At 38.4% G+C, this 21,042-nt stretch overlaps 1 protein-coding gene across 3 annotated transcripts; it reads left to right on the top strand.

The window, feature by feature from the left end:
* Positions 1 to 161: 161 nt before the first annotated feature.
* LOC145787537 (exocyst complex component 8-like) lies at positions 162 to 20,522 on the top strand. 3 transcript variants are annotated; one of them, XM_082599295.1, is made up of 18 exons: positions 162 to 300; positions 473 to 628; positions 966 to 1,061; positions 4,531 to 4,631; positions 5,340 to 5,452; positions 5,942 to 6,060; positions 7,587 to 7,622; positions 8,103 to 8,176; positions 8,410 to 8,521; positions 10,300 to 10,473; positions 11,488 to 11,587; positions 12,400 to 12,496; positions 12,909 to 13,089; positions 13,910 to 14,040; positions 15,197 to 15,355; positions 17,862 to 18,008; positions 18,538 to 18,723; positions 20,018 to 20,522. In XM_082599295.1, exons 1-18 carry the CDS (start codon positions 213 to 215, stop codon positions 20,087 to 20,089), a joined length of 2,142 nt encoding a protein of 713 aa, XP_082455421.1. In that variant the 5' UTR covers positions 162 to 212; the 3' UTR covers positions 20,090 to 20,522. The 3 variants fall into 3 exon arrangements, with proteins under 3 accessions (XP_082455421.1, XP_082455422.1, XP_082455423.1); XM_082599296.1 differs by lacking the exon at positions 7,587 to 7,622 and adding an exon at positions 6,885 to 6,905; XM_082599297.1 differs by lacking the exon at positions 7,587 to 7,622.
* The last annotated feature ends 520 nt before the right edge of the window (positions 20,523 to 21,042 follow it).

The raw sequence follows: 21,042 nt of genomic DNA, 5'->3' as shown, positions 1-21,042 counted from the left end.
ATGTGGTCCATGTATATGTCATACCTGCATTGGTCAATACAATAGTGCACATTTGTCAGCTCAGTGAGTTAAAGAGCTTGCGCGATAATGACAACTAGGCTAACTATTTTTCAAAAATATGGCCTGTCTTGTGTTAACCGTCGTTTGCTTGTGTAGGTTTGTATTGACTTTATAAGTAAATAGTGGGTAGATTATTTGTTAACTGAACTGACATGGCTGTGGAAGGCAGCAAAGCTCTTCCAAAGTACTCAACAACGCTTGGGAAGACGTTAAGTTCTAGGAATTTTGATCCAGAAAAATGTAAGTTTGCATTTTGTCAATAGCTTGCCTTATTTTTAAGTGGTCATGGTATGTTACATTTAAAAAATAATATTATAGTGTTATTTTCCTACAAGCTATATTATACCACATTACCTGAACAATTGAACATACGTGTAGGTGTAATTGTCTGTGAATGACTTTGTCAATTTAGTTGCAATAAGCATCAGCTCCCAATCTGATGGAGACAAGGACTTGCAAGAAACTAAGCAGCGGATACAAACTTTGGGAGATGAGACAGCATTGATGTTAAAGAAGCAAGTTTATCGTAATTATCAACAGTTTATTGACACGGCCAAAGAAATATCGTGTAAGTTGTAGGTGTCTATTGCTTTATAATAAGTTGGTTAGTGGTAATCGCTGGATTTTATCTACTTACCTGCTGTGTTTGACTTCCATGTACTTACTACAAGTTTTTTCATTAGCCTACATCTGCTATGACTGCAAGTAACATCTATTTTTTTAATAAAGATTTTTTTGCAAACTTTGAAGTTTTTGCTTTAGTTTTCAATATTTAAAATAATAATTGACAGAAAACAAAACATGAGATTGTGATAATGTGATATGTAATGAAAAAAACATGAAACTGAAGTCATGAATTTGTGCTGTGTTTTTGTATGAATGATCAAATCTTGCTTCATTGACAGACTTAGAAGGAGAGATGTTTCAACTCAGCCACATTCTCACTGAGCAGAAGAATCTCATGGAAGAAATGACCTCAATGTTTGCCACAAAAGTTACAGGTATGTAATGTATATTGTGTTGTGTATTTTACGACGTCCTCACAGACCTTGCTGAGTTTTTTGCCAATAAAAATTTGTAGTAAAGTTACATTACATCTGGTACCGGTAGATAAAATCAAACATATAACATTCATTGTACTGGTACCAATACTTGAAATATTTTTAATTTAGAAAAATGAAGAATTATCTTGGCTTTGGATCAAAATAGTTGGAACGCTTGAGTAATCTAATAAAAAAAGAGCCCAAAATGCAGATCTTATGTTTAGCAAATATTTCAAAAACTAAACTGTTTTCATGTTTAGTGCTATTGAAAGTAGCACCAAAGATTTCAATGGTTACCGGTGTAGCGGTCCAAGAGTTACTGCATGCCAAAAGTTACAAGAGTTGCCAAATATTTCATTTAAATTTTATTTAATTTTGTTTTGAAAAATAATTGAATTTTTAACCTCTCAAAAGGTCAGATTAATAATTATAAGTATTTTGTAATGTTAACTGAAAAGCTTGCATTAGTTTGAGAGCAATGAATTCATTACACTTAGTTGAAACAATTTTCGCTTTTCTATCGATTGTGAAAACGCCGGGCAGCGCTGGTAACTTTTGGACTGACAGTAACTTCCAGACTGCAACGCCGCAGAAGCAGTCCAAAAGTTACTGCTATTGTAAGTGGGTGTGCTTTTTCGAAATTCTTTTGGGAAAACTTGTAAATGGTCTGAAACTTCACTTGGTCAGTAGATTAAACCCTCTGCAAGTATGCGAAAGATGAATCCCAAGGATAAATATTCTTACCACGAAACCATAATTCTAGACTTTAAGTTTCGTACCACGTGTTTTCGATGGGAGTCCAACGGAAATTCATTGGAATCTCAAAGTGTTCAACACTTTCGTAAAAGCTAAAGCCTTCCCCTCGTGTGAGATTGTGATAGCCTACTCACTGAAGGTTGATGGCGTTTTGACTACCGGTTGGCCTACATTTAGCCTAAGTTACTTTATATTTCTTCAAAACGGTAGTTATGAAAAACCAGACCAAAAATAGGCTCAGTGCTTCATTCACTGGAAAACTTTGGTTTTAACTTTCATGAAATAGGCCTACATAAAATATAGTCAAAGACTATGTTCGTCAAGTACAACTCAAGACCAGCGGCTAACAAGTCAGCCTTCAAATGCAAACTTTGCACGATATATTAAGGCCTGTATAGCTTATTAAATGCCACCGATTCACATATAGCCACGATTTAAACTTTGAAATGTTTGCAGCGATGATCAATTAAATTATTTGTTTCAACAGAGCCATAGCCTACAACGAGTCAATAAAACACTCATAATACTACATTGTGAATCGTAGGTTGCATTATAGCACAATCAGGATGACAGCAAAAGACTATAGGCTAAGTGGTCATCTAGTCCAGGGCTTCTCAAACTTTTTTGTTTTGCGACCCCATTTTAAAAAATATATTTCTATGCGACCCCATTATGGGGACATCCACGTTAATGACATTAAAACGGAGTTAGTTCTTTTGCCTCAGTTTGTTTCGGTTCTTTTTGGCTTACTTTATAATTCTCTTTCTGAAGTAGTGAAACAATATCGAAAGGAGCATGAAAACAACGACAATGAAACATGGAAAAAGCAACGAATGAAAACAAGAAATAACAAACGAATAATTCGACCTTAATTAAGACTATAACAGAACAATACAAATGCACCCAATTCACAAATCACAAAAAATCCGCTAACAAGATGGAAAGTGAACAAAAACAAATCATTTAATGGGATGGATGCGCTTGATGTTTCTTGCACAAGTGATTCATTCGTGGAATGATACAAGACAAAGCAGAGCGAAGAGCATCTTCAACAGTTTTCAGAGAGGATCGGTTTTTACACTTGTTGGTGGTGAGTTTTGAGAATGCCGCTTCACATATAAATATGTTGTGCAAAAGAGCAAGAGTTTGTCAAGGGCTAGGTCAGAAAGGGTTGGGTATTCATTCCTTGTGCTTATCCGATTATTTCATTATATGTTATAGTTTATTTTATTTATTATTACGACTTTATTTATTTATTAATATTTTATTATTACGACCAATTATTTCATTACGACCCCAAATTTTCATTACGCGACCCCATTTGGGGTCGCGACCCATAGTTTGAGAAGCCCTGATCTAGTCAATCACCTCCCCATGCAAATTTAGCCTATTTGCCAACTCACGTAAGGCACGGACACAACTTCAAATGGTATAATACAAACAAATCAGGTTAAAATGATAGCCTACGTAAATTGTTAGGTTACAAATTCAAATTTCATTCCAAAAAGCAACAATGTCTGGTACAAAACTCATCTTTTAACTTTCATCTTATTTTCGCTTCATTCCCAATTACGTTTCTGCTGTAAATCATGTTGGATGCGATGGTGGATAAGTCTTCAAGTTCAACATGTTTCCAATGTTGAAATCATTTATACAAATCTGCTGCAAGCGTCAAATCTGAAAACTCTGTTTTAGTAACTTCTGGACTGGCAGTAACTTTCAGACTGCGTATACGCGGTCCAGAAGTTACGGTAACTTTCAGACCGCAGTAACTCCTGGACCGTTACACCGGTATATACTATGACTAGAAATAACACTCAAGACAAAAAAAGTTTAGTTTTGAAAGCATTTGCTGAACATAAGTTTAGTATCTACATTTTGGGCTCTTCTTTTGATTACTTTAATGTATTGTTGTGGCTTTGAGGTGTCTCAGTCAATGTTTGTACAATTTGTGCTGAATGTCTATTTCAGTTCAGTATTATACCGTACGTGAATGTTCTGCACGGAAAGGTTTTTACTCATTTTATCTGCCAAGAGAGAACTGTCAATTAATTAAATTTCACACTAACTTCAAAATAAGTAAACCTTTTTTTTTTTTATCAATAATCCGTTTAATAGTGGCATTTAATCTCCAAGTAAAATTGAAGTGTTATATACTATTTGTAATTGGGCATCTTTCTAGCACCGGCTTGACTGGACATGCAATTGTTTTCTAATTTGTTAAATTGCCTACCCCATTTTTGTTGTTGTTAGGTCTACACTACTATTATTGTGTTGATTTCTGAAGGTGGTGTTATTACTTCTCATCTGTAGGGTGCCATAAGCCTAAAAAGATTGATAACCACTGCACTATACTCTGCAGAACGTTACAGCTCTCTGCGTCTGACGTGCATTTAACAAAGAAGTTATTTTTAAAGTGGTTGACAGAAGATGGATATTGGATAAGCATGCGCAATATTTTAAAAAACAAACTTTTAAACAAATTTTAAAGGAAAAGAAATGTTAAATTACCCACCTCAAACAGGATACCTGTCGATGTATGAAGTGGGTTAGTTGGCCTGATTTACTGTAACTGTCATAGTTTAATATGTAGCTGAAGTCATTCTAAAATAAAAATAAATTGTACATCATATGGTTTTCATCAACTCAAACATTTTGTGATGTTGATCAGATGAAGTTGTAAAAGATGAAGGAGAGAAGCTGAAAGAAGATAAGGAGCAGGAGCAGCGCAAAGTAATGTCAGCTCTAATTGGAAAGGTTGAAGGATGCAAGGTTGGTTGTTCTATGGTCAGCTTCTTGCTTTATGCAGCTACTAACTCTCAAAAGATGTTGGTCAATAATATCCATTTGTTTTAAACAATGTATGTGTCTGTGCGTACGTCCTAAGTTTTTAGTGCATATGATGACAATTGGGACCTGATCTAATATCCACATTCAGACATTGGTGATCATGTTTTTCCAAACCTTTGTCATTATTTGCATTATTTTAACACTTTCTACATGTTGAGTAAAAAAATCTACTACTTACACACAGGTTTAACTAGAGAACATTAATAAGGATGTAAACACAACGTTACCACGATAACACTGCTACATCAAACACATAATTCAGTACTTTACTGAGTCAATGTAAAATATCAACATCTTATAACTAATTATTAGGGTTTAATCCTACACTTTGTTAATCACAGTTGATTGGTGTCTTTGGTAGTGCAGGCTAAAGATTGAGGACCTGTACAAAACAAAAATGATACCTGAACCATCAAAGCCATAAACATGTGTTGTCACTTGCAATTTGTGATATTCTGGCAAGCACTTTCCACAAAGAAAAAATCGTGCAAATATCTAAGGCCAGGCAAACAAGATATGATATGTTATTAGCTTGGACCGGGGTAGGCCTAACTGGTTCAAACCAAGGTTATTGTTTATTTGATAAGCTTTGTGATTGTGATATCACTAATCTATGCTGTTACATTACAGAGCATAGTGGAAGCTCCTGGCAGGTACCTGGTCCACGATGGAGATGTAGTTGAGCTTGACATGGCCACGTTCACACAGACTGGGAAAGTCCACCTCTTCCTTTTCAATGACTGGTAAGCATAGATGCGTTTGATGGCTATGTTTGCTGTTTGGGTTACCAAGTTTGAACATAAGCCTACACGGCTTTGCTTTAGGTAAGCGTCTAACCAGTGGCTTAATATCAGATACTTTAACCACTTAACCACACGTCCAACTCAGTAACGTAACTAGAAAGAAACTTTTAGGGGGGTAAAAGCAATTGTTGGGGAGGTAACCTCATTCAACATAAATTACAATGGTATTAAAACAGTGTTTTTGGGAGAAAGCAACTTTCAATACTTGACACCTTGATATGGAGGCAAGGTCATGGTGTGAAGGCGATTGCGGCACATGGAGGTGAATCCGGCCACCCTCGGTAACGGGGACATCGCCGGATTAAAACTGGACTACTACTACAGAGCAAGATGAAATTAGGGGAGAGGGGACGATTCCTCCCCAAGCCCATCCGTGGCGACGTCCCTGATCCAATTGTGGTGTTTTAATTTCCCAGTTTTTTTTATTAGCGTCATGGTGACAACATGGGCCGGCACGCGAAGGGGAAACACCGCTAGTGGGAAGTATAAGTTCCAGGTATCGTGGGAGATTGATACACTTGGCATTGTCAACGCTCGGGATGTTGGACGTGAGTGGAACTAACATTATTTTGCACTGATTCAATGTTGTAAGGCGACAATTCTACGTTAAGAACAAGAAATAATGTCAGGAAACATCTATTCTAAAAAGAGACTTTTGTTTATTTTATATCTTTCATTCCCAAGTCGACTCGCACAAAACGAATTTTCTAAACAAATTGTTTGATAAATAATAATCGAAACGAAATGCATGTGAAGTCTGGGACAAGCACGGTATAATGAACGCGGGAAATTTCGTTTATAAGAGCACATGAAATTTCTAAATTAAATGTCTGGCACACAGTCTCATTCTATATTTTATGAACTGTTGCCGCCTATGTTACGACATCGGTGGTATTCGAAATTAAATTCGGAAATATTCATTTCTAATCACTTCTGTTGCTTGCAATGTTTTCCAAGGTTAAAACATGTTTCTTTAAACTGTGAGAGAAAACGAAGGCTGCTTTATAAAGCAAACTGAATGTAGATAAGCCAGTGATCTTGCAGTCATCGGTTTGATGCAAACCAACGTTGCATCAGTGCATGCATTGTTTACTATGGCCTGTGTGTTACCTTGGCGTTGAAACTTCTTTGGTGTCCAATCAGTAAAAGTATGAGCATCCATTATCATTACCATTGGCTTTTGTCAGCCATTTAATGTTTTAAAAATACCTTTCATGACTTCGCAATGCTCTGTGTTTTGTTTTCTTGGAAAATCAGCATTTTCAACAACTATTAGCTTGAAAAAGTTGAAATGTTCCAGCAGTTTCTTTGTTTCATTCTTATGTTACACTTGTGAATGAATTGGTGCTTTTCTTTTTATGACTTCTTGTAGACAAGAAAATGCCGGCTAAAAGTAAGTTGTCATCATTCACTAAGCTGCTTAATGCATGGCTTCGTTTTCCAGACGACAAATTAGTCGTTTTTTACATTGATTCAACGTCTGTGGACGTTGAATAAATGTCATCTGCTGACTGGGTATGTAATTTGTGGTTGGGCTGACGTTTGATGACGCACGTATTTGACTGGGCCTCAACGGTTTGTACCATATTGTTAATAGACTAGTTTATTTCTTGGTGGGTTGGTGGTTGATGGGTGATAACTTGGCGATTGTCAGGTCGGCGCAAGATACTTACCCAGCGTGGTGATATTTTGAATTCAAATGTCACTATGCCATCATAGATTAACAATATTAATACATAATAATGCGTCTGGTGACGGTGATAGCATTGTGGTAGACCTACAATCACGTTTGTTGACGTGCATGTTTATCACTTTTAAACAATTAAATCTAATTTGTTTGTTTTTTTACATCAAACAAAAATTAAAACAAGTCCATCATCAAAAGCTTGCCTCATATCTCTCCTTTGGTATCACTTTCTGATAAAATTTCTGAGATACTGTCGTCTATAGCTGGTAGACTGGTAGAGTTCTGGGCAGCAGCATGTCATGACGATAGCCTACTGAGAATAGTCCTAGTTTTTGCGATGCAGATTTCAGTGAAGCTTACATTTTCAAGCCATTCGTTGCATTACAGAGAAGGAAGGCTATTACATGGAAGACGAGGAGCCAGGTTTGTTGCCAACGTATAAGACGATACTATACATTATGTTTTCTTACGTATCAGACAACGAACAGCAAGATCGATAGAGCTCAGAAGTGCTGTAGAATTGATATCAGCTTTTACTATTTCAGGCTACTAGGAATATGGTATCTCTTTGTTAAGAATAAATTTTGTAACTAGAAACATTGAAAAAGTTTAGTTTGCGAGGTTGATTTAAACAGCTCATTATCTTAAAGATGAGTTAGTTAGAATATTATATAGTTTAGACTGGAGAGTGTAGTATATATGTCTTGATATTTTATTAAAGAATTGCAATTATAGCTCAGGAAAAAGGTTCCCGTACATGAGGATGCTAGCTTGCTCTGTTCAGGTTTTTTTTATTATTATCATACTGTGAAATTTGACGAATCCTGACCTCACTTTGTGGTGTTTCGAACCACAAATTAACAACCCAGAAGTCCCAGATAACTTTTACATGTGGTTTTTCAGCTGTAAAGAATGCCTTTAAAGTGCTGGTGTTTCCAAATTCCAGGATGTTCCAGTGTGAAAACGCGAAGGAAAAGGTAAGTCGGTGTAAACATGTTTTTCTTCTTAGTGAGCTCCTCCACAATTTGGTTGAGGAAAATTTTTGGAATTAAGAAGTAAAACTCTCATGTTGCAAGAGTACGGCGTGGAAACGAACGTCTTTTTAAATGTTTATTAATGTTGCCTCTAGCCCAGTGAATCACAGTTGACCAGTGACCACGTGTTGCCTTTATTGCACCTCATACATAATTGTCTTCTGATTATCATCCAGCGGGAGTGGTTGGAGATCATGGATGAGGCCAAACGGAATCATCTCAGTGACAAAGAGAAGAATGAAACTGTGGCTTCCCCTGTTCCAAAATCCCCCTCAAACTCATTCAACCGTGAGTTGGTTTGAAAGTCTTCATTAAATTTGTCAAATTTGATCTTTTTACGAAAAAGCTGTTGGGTATTATCGGAAAGAAAAAAAGCCGACAAAATACGCTGTATTTTAAATCAGGCCAAGGGACTAATAATTAATTTTCACTTGATTTTAAAAGATGTTGACGCTGCCAGTTTGACGACCGACGTTATAGCGCGAATGTTTTGCTTCGGGAAACTATCGTCGTCTATTGTTTCGCAGAGGCTATATAACGTTGTTTTAGTTGGGTTTAATGGAGAAACTAATGCTTTAAAAACTTTGTTAAAAGTCATGCCCTCCATACGCGCCGACTTCCGAGGGGCGGCGCCCCCGTAAATTTATGGTTGAGGGGCAACAAAATCGCTATTACAAGTGGTGTTTAAAAGATAAAATACTTCGCGAAAGAGATTTAGATCATTTACAGTTTTAAACGGACTTAAAGAATGCCAAAAACGAAAAACAGCCTATGTTGCTCTTGCCAGCAAAACAGCAGCTGATCGCATGACTTTCTCTGGAACGTGAATTACTACTGAGATGAGCACGGCACGCACGTTCACAGTCACACACTGCTTAGTGCTTATCTTCCCGCGCGTGAGGAGCAACTTTAAAGTAAAAACGCGTGGTAGCGAAAAGCGAATGCGAGGTTGAATGTTTATTTTCATTTCACGAGTTATCCAAACGTCCGTTAGATTTTCTGTATTTCAAACATAAAATCGATTTTAGCAAACTTTATCGAGTTGAAACTACGACACAACAAACAATTACGTGAAGACAGCTTAAAGAAAAAATGAATTTTTCAAACTGTCATCCGTGTTTTGCTTCAATAAGCACTATTGGCACTATCAACAATTATGAGAAAACTGCACTACCTATGCGATAAAAGACTAAAGATTTACGATAAAAAACAGAAAACACTTCGCCGTTGTTAACGCTTAAGGTAAGTAATTAGCAAAACGAAGCTAATAAAACTGATAGCGGGTTTCCACTCTGCTTGAGATCATAATTTTTTGCGGTTCATTTCGATAACTTCACTGTCTTGATTGCTGTTATTCACTCGCACGAAAAGAAAATAAATCGGCTTGTTTTTCAACCGTTCCAATTATGAACTAACAATATCAATTTTTTTACGACTAGGCGTACTGGATGCGTAAAACTAATTGTTTCAAGCAGCGGTTATAATAACTTCGGTTTGCGACCTAGGTGTCAGTATAAGCAAGACAGTAAGCTTAATCAAAGACTATTTTAATTGAGTAAAATAGCGTTATGGTTATGACGTCATCACCTTTCTCGCCCCCCAAAGTTTTTTGAAAAGTCGGCGCCTATACCCTTATCCATCCTGTCTCTCTGCTTCTTGCTTCAAAAGATTCTGGTCTTCATCATGAAGCATCATGGCCGACCAGTTGTCTGCAGTAACGCTTCCGTTTCTATCTATCTTCTGCATCTTTAATTTTCATTTTATTTTGTCAGATCATTCCTCTCTGTGGCTTCATGTTTTCTTTGGTCTTTTTGTTTCGCTGTTACTGCCTCATTCCAAACTCGCTTTTTTCCATCTTTTGTCTGTGTAATGGGAGTTTTGTTTTAAACAACAAGTGACTGAAGGAGGAAGATGCAAGGGACAGGATGAAATGGAGAAAAGGGATTAAGACAATTGCTGCGCGGAAACAATCGGCCACCCCCACTAGTGGGGAACAAACCGACGATGGAATATGATGATTATGATGATGATGATGATGTTAAGGCCAGCCTTGTCTGTTTTTGTAGCTTTTTCTGATTTTGAGGACAATACCAGCCCACAACGTTCCACTAAACAAGACACCTCTGTCGTGTTTCATGATGAGAGGCTGCTCGTTGATTGGCTGCAGGAAATGCCTGAAGATCTGGATGTGTACATCGCCCAGCGCTACTTTGAACGCGCAGTGGAAATTATCCACAAAAGTAAGTTCTGTTGTATTGCAAACCAGATAAATTTCTGTCCCTCTTTTTGTCAGTCTTTACCAACTCCGATTTTCTATCAGACAAGCCGGTCTCACCGGTGAAGGAATATGTTTTGCTGTTTTTCTGAATAGTGATTTAACATTTTTGCATTTCTTAAAACAATTAGAAAATAGACAAGGAAAACAAAGTAACCTTAGCGGGTTACAAACACACAAAGCAAAATTTGTGTGTACTACCATGGCCACCTGGAGATGCGGCCTGATTTGTCACATTTTGCAGATTTTGATTACAGCTACTGCTAGTGCTTGACTGACATTTTTCGAGATGTTTTTACTTTTTGAGGTTTCCTAATGACATAAAACTTTTTTGTTGCCTTGGGGAAGCAGTAGCAAATGAGAAAAAGTAAATTGAAAAATGCAAAATCAGACTGTTATTGAAAATTAACAGTCTGACTAAAATGTACAAAATCAAATTGTCTTTGTTTTTCAACATGTGAGGATGTTAAAACCTATTGTGTCATCTGGGGAAAAGAAAAAAGAAAGCGTAAAAATCTAATTTTTAGAAAAATTTATTTAAACGTTTGCCCAAAGTTAGAAAAACCTGGAAATTTCTGCAAAATGTGACAAATCAGGCCGTATCTTTAGGTGGCCGTGGTACTACATTATGTTAAACCCGCTAAGACTACTTTGTTTTGCTTGTTTATGGTTCGAAAAAGCAAACTCTCTACCAAAGCTTTGTCGATTAGAAAATGTCTGAAATGATAGATCTCAGAAAACAACATCACATGAAATTATAATTCGATAACGATTAGGCCGCCACGGTTATCTTGTACGCCGCCGCCATTAGGCTACGTCTTGGTTAGATACATTACCACATCTAAGATGGTTTTCAGAAGAATGTGAACACCTGTGAATTTGTATACATTTGTCAAACCGTTGCAGTAATTTCAATGTCACCCATGTATTGATTGGTTACGTTTTACATGCATTTCATTGTGACTTGGTATAATTGTAGCAAAGCAGTATCTTGCCGACATCAAAGATTCGCCATTGAAGACAGACATTGAAGCGAAACTTCAGGACAGAACCGACCAACTGATAGACGTGTTATCGAGGTCGGTTGCCACTGAGCATTGTTGTGCCCGGACAGCAAAATCGGTCATTTTTACATTAATTCAACGTCTGCAAACATCGATTGAACATCAATGATTGATTTTGCTGTCTTGGGGATTGCATCAGTTCTTTTCTGCATTCTGCATTTCTTAATAAAATATCGTACGAAGTGTTTCCACCGCTAGCTGGCGCTCAGTGGACGATAAACATTAATCAAGTTCATTATCATGTTGTTTACAGGGTAAGTTTTCTTGTATAATTAACAACTTCAGACTTAATAAATTGTAAAAAAAATGTGTTCAAATTGTTTTATCACTTGGTTTGAGTTTAGGCAATCATACAAAAAGTGATTTTAATGTGATTTTTGAGCCTTTCAGTTTCATGTAAACAAACTTGAAACAAAGAATTATAAAACAGTCCAGTTGTGAGATAAGCTTCTTACATAAATTTATTGTAAAAATATTGAAAAATTTTTTCTTGTAGTGCAACATTAAATTTTTTTAGGGCTGTTGCTTTTTTTTTCCTAACTACCTTGTTGTTTTTTGTCCCATCTTACTATATTGCAAAAAGTACTAAATAAACTGTACAAGGTACTAAATAAAACTGTATAAAGTATCTAATATATTGTATAAAGTACTAAATAAACTGTATAAAGTTTTTAATGAATTGTATAAAGTACTTAAAGAACTGTATAAAGTACTTAATAAATTGTATAATGTACTTGATAAACTGTAAAAGAATGTTTTCAAAATTTGTTATCGCTTGGTTAGGTTAGATGATCGGGTTGTTACAATATTAATCCTTTGTGTTTCAGGGAATTGAAATCTTCCCCAGATAGAAGTTTACGCGGGGGTCCTCGTATTGTCGCCAAACCTGTCATATTGCTCATTAAGTTGCAGGAGACAGCCAAAGTAAGATCGCTTTCTCGTGAAAACAAAAACGTTTTTTACATTTTATTGATCAAATGGTTAAGATGCTGCGGAGCAAGTAAGAAGGCGCTTTAACCTAGACAGCAAAATCCGTTATTTCTGCAGACGTTGAATTAATGTAAAAATAACGGATTTTGCGATCTGGGAACCCACTAAAAACTTTGTAAAACTCTTTTTTCGCCACCTTTTGTTTGGTCACGATCTACACAAATATGACATCGATTACAAAAGATAATTCGTATTAAGAAACTTTGTCGAGCTGTTTGTCCATTTAAATTCGACGACGGTCTAGCAGTGTTTTTAACAGCGCAGCATTGTTTCAGTAGCGTGTTTTTAGCTGCAAATGCAGCTTCCATCACTAGCACCACAACAGCTAACAAGAGTTCTCTTGAAGGCTTGCAACTTGTTTCTTGACAACCGGAGCGGCGCTGTTCGGTTTGCGATGCGACAGCTGCGTACTGAGGGATCTTTGTCTCTCTACGTGGGGAAACTATGCAAGGTGTTTTTCAGTCATCTGGAAGAGACCGGAAGGGAGTTCAACGAGGCCTTCAAAGGCATTCCTGGCTGCTATTCATGTAAGTTTGTGCATTGTGTTGTCACACTGTCACAGGCTGTTTTTATTGATAAATTAAGAACACGTACAGTAAGGTGTTTCATTTTTTCCACACTTTCAAAATTAAAAACGTTTTGTATGATGGGGTTTTGGATACTGCTTTGAAAAATGAAATTTTTATTCCATTATGACGTCATTTAGATGTGACACCGCGTGGTCGGAGCTGGTGTGGGGCTAAAAATAGAGGATTTTCAATAACTTGGTAACAGGACATGGTATAGAGACGAAATTGGTGTCAAAATGCGCAGAAGGGCCGCTTTCCTATACCTTCTTAAGAGACTTCATTGCCGTGTCTTTTCCACAAAGCGAATTATATCGAAAAAACAACATTTCGCATGCACAAGGTGTTGCTATCAGTTCAATTTTTTCCTCTTTACAAAAAATGAAACACCCTGTAACGTACATGTCTTAGATCAAACTTTTTTACTGTGCGAGCCCATTTCAGGAACGAACTTTCTATGCGACTTCTTGGAAAGTTTCCCGTATGAAGTACCCATTGTAGTTTCATTTTTAGTGTGTTTGGCGACCCTCGTATAACGATTTGATTACCCCATTTGAGGTCGCGACCAATAGTTTGAAAAGCCTTGTCTAAGATTGCAAAGACGTCTCCCTTTGTGTAGCTCGGGGCACTGCATTGGAAGAGATAAAAGAAGACCCCCCTGCCCTCAGACCACAACAAATCCTAAACGAAAAAGATTTCAACATTTAATTCTCATGTGTGACGTCGAAGTGGTGTTTGTTTCTCCTTTTCAACTTATTGTTATTCGCAACTCTGTTTCCAGCATTCGTCATCTGGGCGCAGAACGAGCTGGCGTCGTTCGTAGACATTTTCACCCAACAGGTGTTTGGCAGGAGTGCTGACGTCACAGAGGTGGCGGAATGCGTCCAAACCGCCCGGTCCCACTGTACCAAGGTGAGAGCTAGGTTATACAAACTATATGCAATATAATAACACTGTTGTTTTAAACAGGATGGAAACAACAGAAGTGAGAATGCTTCGAATGATGTGTAAAAAAATCTTAAAGAATAGAATTAGAAATGAAATTATTCGAGAGATGAAATAAGTAGAATGCATCAGTGAGTTCCTTAGCAGTCACCGTTTGCGATGGTATGAGCATGTGGATTGTATAACATATGTCTAATGACAAGGCGCCGGTGATGGTAAAGAAGATTTCTGTCCAGGGGAAAGAATTCGGAAGACCAAACACAGATGGCTAGGGTTGTTATTTTCCTCGTATCCAGGCTTACACCCGGTGGTTGAAGATTTAGATTAAGTGGACGGGAAGGCAAGGAAGCCAATCTTCGTGTCCACCTTCAGGCATGGGTTTAAGTGTCCTGCCACAGACACAACCGCATGCTCTTGAGCGGTGTCGAACTGGCGCCCTTTCGATTGCCGTTCCAGTGTTCTCACCACTCGGCTGTGCAGCCGACTAGGGTTGGTGAGAGACGGCATCAGTGGTGAGAGACGTCATCTGTGCAAAGTAACCTGGACAGAATCAACCCTAACAACAGGAAAGCATTGTAAAAGGGCCGCAAAAACTGGCGGACCTCTGCTAGCGGGAACAAACGCCTGATGATGATAGATTATATTATTACGTATCTCATCTACTGCACGAGGAACAACCCGTACAAACGGATGATGATATGCAATAGATACGTTTGTCGTGCTATGACATCATATTGTGTTGCGGTGACTTCGTAAATACGGCTTTTGATTCAGGGTAAAATTGGGCGATTCTTATTGGTCGTACCCTTCTTTTCGACTCGACGTTTATATGAAAAACCAACGCGTTGTTTATTGAAACATTGCAATGTTTTGCTCTCATCTGCCTCCATTGAAGGCCGGCTGGTGTATTGCACGCTGTAAGTACTAGTAGTGTCATCTCCATTGACCACACGCCGTATTGACAAAATACAAAAATAAATAACCCAGCCAGCGTATCAGTCGTTTTTTTGCCTGCATATCAACGTCTGCAGACGTTGAATCAATGTAAAAACGACTGATTTGCCGGCTGGGAAGCGATTTGAGCTTACTGCGAGAACTTGATGCAGGTTTGTTGTTGCTATAGTTGAATCGTCTCGGTCTTGACCTAACCTTCCAACTGAACAATCTGCTGGTGACTTCCATCAAATCCACCTTGGCCGACCATAAGCAGAAAGTGATTGATGCAACGAGGCTGCGCAACTCCGAGGAAACATGGAAGCCCACAAACTTGGAGAAGCCGCAGGTAACAAAATGTGTTGCTGATGACGTTTGGTAACTCATTTATAAGTTATGTCGCTGGAATGTACTTTGATGTAAGTTCATAGCAAATTTGTTGGTACGGACACATGCAACGCTTGGAAGAAGACGCGTGGCCGAAGAAAATCCAGTCCTTTGACGTCCATGGAAATAACTCTCGTGGACGCCCAAAGAAGCGTTGGTCAACTCGGCAACATTCTGGAAGATCTGCGATTGGAAGATTTAGTTTCGGTCGAGGGTTGACCTTCAAAACCTGGTGGCAACTTCCCAAAAAGTACCATAAAAAATCCCCTTTGTTAAAACTTCGAAAAAACAAAGGAAAAACGCAAATCGTAGCTAAATTAAGTCATCGGCTGACTTGGCGCAGAGGGTTAGAGGCGATGGTAGTCATTTCATTGACGTGGGTTTGATTCTCACCACTGCTATTGCTGTTTTTTTCTTCTGTAATTACCAAATAACGTTCAAAGTAGTAAATGTTAAAGTCACGCTGTCTTTAAGTCCGCCCCGATAGCTCAGTTGTTTAGCGCGTGACTTCTGGAACGAAGAAGCTTCAAGATCAAGTGGCGCTAGTTCGACTCTTGGGGTGAGGTGAGCAACGCACGTTAAGGACTGCTCTCCATTCAGCGGCATCTAATGGATGGAATAATTCCCCGGCAACAAAAAGACTTTAACAATCGGAAACTTCACTCTGTCAAACTCGGTGACCGGGCCTGCGTCAGTGATTCAAAGCCTCTACAAGTATGCGAAACTGCCAGGATTAAGCTCTGCAAAAAGCTTTCCCAGTCCGAGGATAAAGATTCAATCAATGAAATGTTAAAGTGCCTACCCTACTGATCAGCGCGATTCTGATTGGTCAAATTTCAAAGTAGAGAATTTTTGTATGGTACCTTTCGGAAAGTTGCGACCGGGGGGCATAGAGAAATGCCATTAGACAAAGTAGACATTCGTTGGCGTCCAATCCTTGCAATACGGAAACAAGAGACCCTTCAATCGTATGGATAGATTACTTACCATTTGTCGTTTCTACCTTTTTCTGAGACGGTGGGATGGCGCAGCGGATAAAGCGCTCGCTTTCCAATGATGCAATCCTGGTTCGACTCCCGGCTTCAGCTGGTTGTTGAAAAACACCGCTCACCTCTACCCAAAGTGTAATAAATTGGGTGGGTGTAGTTGATGAAAGAAAGGCGGCCGAGAGACAGGAACTAGCCACCCTACTCTCGTTAGTGCCGACCTTTTTCTAGACCTCTGCTACGTTTGGCATATACAAACAAACTGTTACTTAAGCTTTAGCGGGTAGGCTTATTCTTTTTCCTTTTTTCTGAGAGGTTAATTTAAACGTATCGTACCCTGCAAGCTGCTGCCACACTTCACTTGAATCGTGAAATAGACATGGTTGATGTCAACAGTTTCAAGTTGAAGAGTAATTACTACTAATTAGGTTTTCTCCATGGTGTATGGCGAACACCCAGATAGCAAAATCCGTCATTTTTGTGTTCAATGTAAAAATAGCGGATTTTGTTGTCTTGAGCAGTTCCACGGTCTAACTCAGGGGTGGGGAACCTTTTTAGTATTGCGGGCCACATAAAATGAGAAATAACACAGGCGGGCCATTAAAATTTCGAAATTTTATTTACAGATAAAAAATGCAGCGAAGTAGACAATGATTTATTTCACTTTCACAGCTAGTGGGATTTCTGAAAGTTTTTATTTTTGGTGAGTCGTGTGATGTCTGCTGACACGGAAGATGTTGCAACTCTTAACTACATCTCCACGTTTTTATCAGTCAGTCTGGAGCGAAGCCGACTTTTTGTTAAATTCAATTTGGAAAAAAACTGCTCGCAACGGTAGGTGCTTCCAAACAGAGACACATGTTTCAAAGCATGTTTCCGCATGACTGGAAAATCATCAGCATTTATGTAGCGTTGATAAAAGTTGAGCAGTGGAATATTTTGGTACATCGCTTTCAACGTACCGTCACTCTGTGAGCTCTACTATTTCATGTTGGAAGTTACTAGGAACATCAGTTGCAACCACATTGAAAGGAGAGGCAAAAATATCTAACTCCATTTCTTTACTCTTTATGTCCAAAAATCTTGCATTAAATGTCTCCATAAGATTGACACATACATAGGCAATGGGTAGCCTATATTTGGCTGTTGTAGAAAGCTTTTGCTCTTGCAAGGTAGGAAAATGTGCGGTGTTATTGTTTTCAAGTTGTACTTTCCACAGGTAATTTAGCTTCAAATGATTTCACTTTTGCAAAAGAAAAAAAAAAAAATTTTACGAAATTTTGACGCGGGCCACATAGAACAGTTACGCGGGCCGCATTCGGCCCGCGGGCCGCAGGTTCCCCACCCCTGGTCTAACTTGATTGATGTCAACATTTTCAAATTGACATCTGCGATCATCTTTTGTCAATTGTACATGGTGAACAGTTCCACGTCATAATAATGAATCCCCTTATTGCTAACTTATGTTGACATGTTCCGCAGGAGACAGAGAAGCTACTTGACGAAATGCACCGACTTGGGTTGAAGAATTTCATGGACTATTGCTACGATGGCTGCTTTGTGAGGCTGACCAGGGCAACACTGGCGTTCACCCGAGCTGTGATCGAGCACGTGGACAGCTCAATGAAGGTGACGTCACAATGGTCAACTCCGCTTAATCGGTCCATCTTGAGCCAAAGTCAAGTTGGTCCGATTAAGCGGGTCGTCTTATGACACAGAGAGAATTATACAGTGATTGGTGATTTAGGGCCAGCTGAAACAAGGTCTGGCTAATCCGGGCGGCCCAATCAACAATAGGCCGTTGCCACGTCATATAAAGTTTGAATTACTGGCCGTAGGTCTACTTATGACAAAAATACGACAATGCGTATTTGTATTTCTGTATCCATTCAAGCAATAGTTGCAACGTTCATCTGATGAATGCGAAAGTAAAAGCAAAAACATGAGGGTTGTTTTAGTATGTTAGCAGAAACGATTGTTGGAAAAGATAATAATCCCAATGAATACCCAAACATTTCAATATGCATCACTGAAAGTGGCATGCAGAAAAGGATTTTACATTTTTGCTACATAAATTCACCTAGCCTTAATCTGTTTTTAGCCTTGATTTAAAAGGAAATAAGTTCAAATTTTTATTGTTCTGACTTTCCCCACGCAGATGCTTCTGCCTGAGTTGCAGCAATCTATTCTATCGGGCATTGTCGACATTATGACTTCATTCACCGACTTCACGGTTGGCTGCGTCCGTTGTGAGACAGGAAGGCGGGAAAAGGCTGCGTTGATAAAAGAAAATGCTTTCTTTGTTGCGAAAAGTCTTTTTCCTTTGCTGGAGGCGAAAATTCAGGTGTGCTTTTTCACGTTTGTCAATTGGTTGAAAACTACGCTAATTAGATAATCACCCAACGCTCTGGTTCTTAATCTTCTGCCTTGTCGGCACTCGGCACTGTACTTTGAGAAAGTGCGCGGATTTCATGGCTGCTCACCGTGACCTTGTCAATTTGCTTGCAATTAAAAATATTAAAATACCATACACAAAAAGATAATTTTATTTTAACGTAAACCTGCAACTCAGACTTTGAACTAGAACATACACGGAAACATAAGTTTGCAACGTGAACGTCTACGCGACTTTGGCACTAAGTCGATAGAACTTAGGCTTGGAATGTCGCAAATCGCAATACTGTCAAGGAAGCGTATTTAAAAGCGACCAATCATGACGTCATAAAAATGCGTGAAACAAAATGCGAGACACAGGTACGGGTTTAAAGGGCAAGTTCCCACCAAACATTAAAATTTTAAAGTTTCAGCTCCAGTACATTACAAAGCACCACCTTGAAGTCACCAAGCCGATTTCGCACTCCTTTTTTTAGAATTGGCTGAAAAGTGATTGTCGCTGACAATTCAAAACGTTTTTTTTTTTAAGTCCGATAAAGAATAGCTTCTTACGTCATATTAGAATCATATTATAACTTACCCTAACGATTCAGCCTCCCCGCATCCCTAAAAACAGGTCTCGCAGTTCTTAGTGGTGTGTGAATCCCTAACTAAGAACCCCTGCTCTTAGGCCTCTTGGGCCCGAGAGCCTCTTTTGCTGCCACAAGTTGGCGATGTCTCCTCAAACTACATTGGGGGTTGAGAGGCGACTAACTAAACAACCATCAATCAATCTTTGATTTTATGATTCGCCAATTTTCACATTTTCAGATTCGCCAGATTCAAGCCAGAAAGAATTTTTGCTTTATTCGATAGAATAAAAAATGGTGCAAGTCTTTGATTAAATGACATGCAATGATGATTTGATTATGTCAAGTACTACAAATAATTCGTCAGTTGGCCTTATTCGTCACATTTTTACAGGCCTTGGCAGTAGCCGTTATAATTTTGACATGTTTTCATAGTTCGTCAGTTCGCATAATTCGTCACTTTTTTCTAATCTTCTTAAGGCGACGAATTAGACGAACTCTACTGTATTATTGTAGATATAGTTTGCAATGGCATATAATACGTGATAATATTATACATTCGATAATGTACCTAAATCCTGCCTCTATGTGCCGGTCTAAACTTTTGAATTCTTTCCTATTTTTTATGTCGTCATAATAACTTCCATTGAAACATTTTTTTAATTTGACCAACAGAGAAAGATCCACCAATCACCGAAGCAGGTTCTGCAGCTGAGGGAGGAATTCACGCGAAGTATCAGCGGCTGAACCTACAATCGAACGATTGTTCTCCATATTATTGCAATTATACTCATACCTTTTATTTTTGATGGCTGCAATAATTATATTCCTTATCTACTGTATTTGCAATGTTTAAGAAAGTAAATTTTTAATTTCATTAAATTTCTAGATCATTTTTAAAAAAATGTGTTTTGACAGACGTGCTCGTGTATGTCAAAATAACGCAAATTTGATTAATATCTGGCCCTTTTGCATTGTTACTTATCCCCAGAGAACTTCAAAAGTTATAAAGATATAAACAACAACCCTTGCTCGCCGTAGTAGCTTAGTCCGCTTATAATCGCGAGTCGTTTGTAACAACAGAGGTTTCTGTGTCCTTTCCCGCGTGTTGTGACGTCTTATTTTGTTATTGTTCTATCATGTTTTCAATCTACAAATATATTGAGTTCATTCAACGTTATCAAAAGCTTTTATCTGCCGACTGCATTGAGCAAGGATGGCGATTGCGTGAACTTCAGGAGAAACACAATTGAGTACGTAAATTCAAAAAAGGCCCAACTCCAATTTTTTCAAATTTAACTTTTTATGCTTTTCCGATTCCTTTCAGTATCTTCTACATCAGGAATGCCCAAACTGGGGATCGTGACCCCTTGAGGGATCGCGTTACGAACTTCGGAGATCGCTGAGAGTATACAAATTTTACTCAAAGTAGGCCTACTGCATATTACCATTCCTGTGCAAGATGCTGTGAAGGTTGTTAACTTTACTAAGAGTCGCGCACTCAATATCAGTAGTTTGCAAATTTATGTAGTAATCGGAGTTTAAAACCCTTTTGCAGCATTTTTTGTGTGCTTTTTAATATGAACATTCTTGTCTTCAATTCACTTCAATGAGTGGGGGGGTGATCACCCCCCTCACACCCTTGAATAGGCTATAGGCTAGCCCATGAAGAGGAGCAATGTCAAACAAACGATCTAAGC

The sequence above is a fragment of the Aplidium turbinatum genome, chromosome 18 (assembly GCF_918807975.1).
Source record: "Aplidium turbinatum chromosome 18, kaAplTurb1.1, whole genome shotgun sequence".
NCBI lineage: Eukaryota > Metazoa > Chordata > Ascidiacea > Aplousobranchia > Polyclinidae > Aplidium > Aplidium turbinatum.
Note: the sequence above shows the minus strand (reverse complement) of the source record. Positions and strands in the feature narration are given on the sequence as shown.

Bases quoted from the DNA above. Each gene is read 5' to 3' on its own strand.
- LOC145787537 (XM_082599295.1), top strand. From the start codon at position 213: ATGGCTGTGGAAGGCAGCAAAGCTCTTCCAAAGTACTCAACAACGCTT. The intron at 4,632-5,339 runs GTTGGTTGTTCT...GTTACATTACAG, and splicing joins GAAAGGTTGAAGGATGCAAG to AGCATAGTGGAAGCTCCTGG. The intron at 11,588-12,399 runs GTCGGTTGCCAC...TTTGTGTTTCAG, and splicing joins CTGATAGACGTGTTATCGAG to GGAATTGAAATCTTCCCCAG.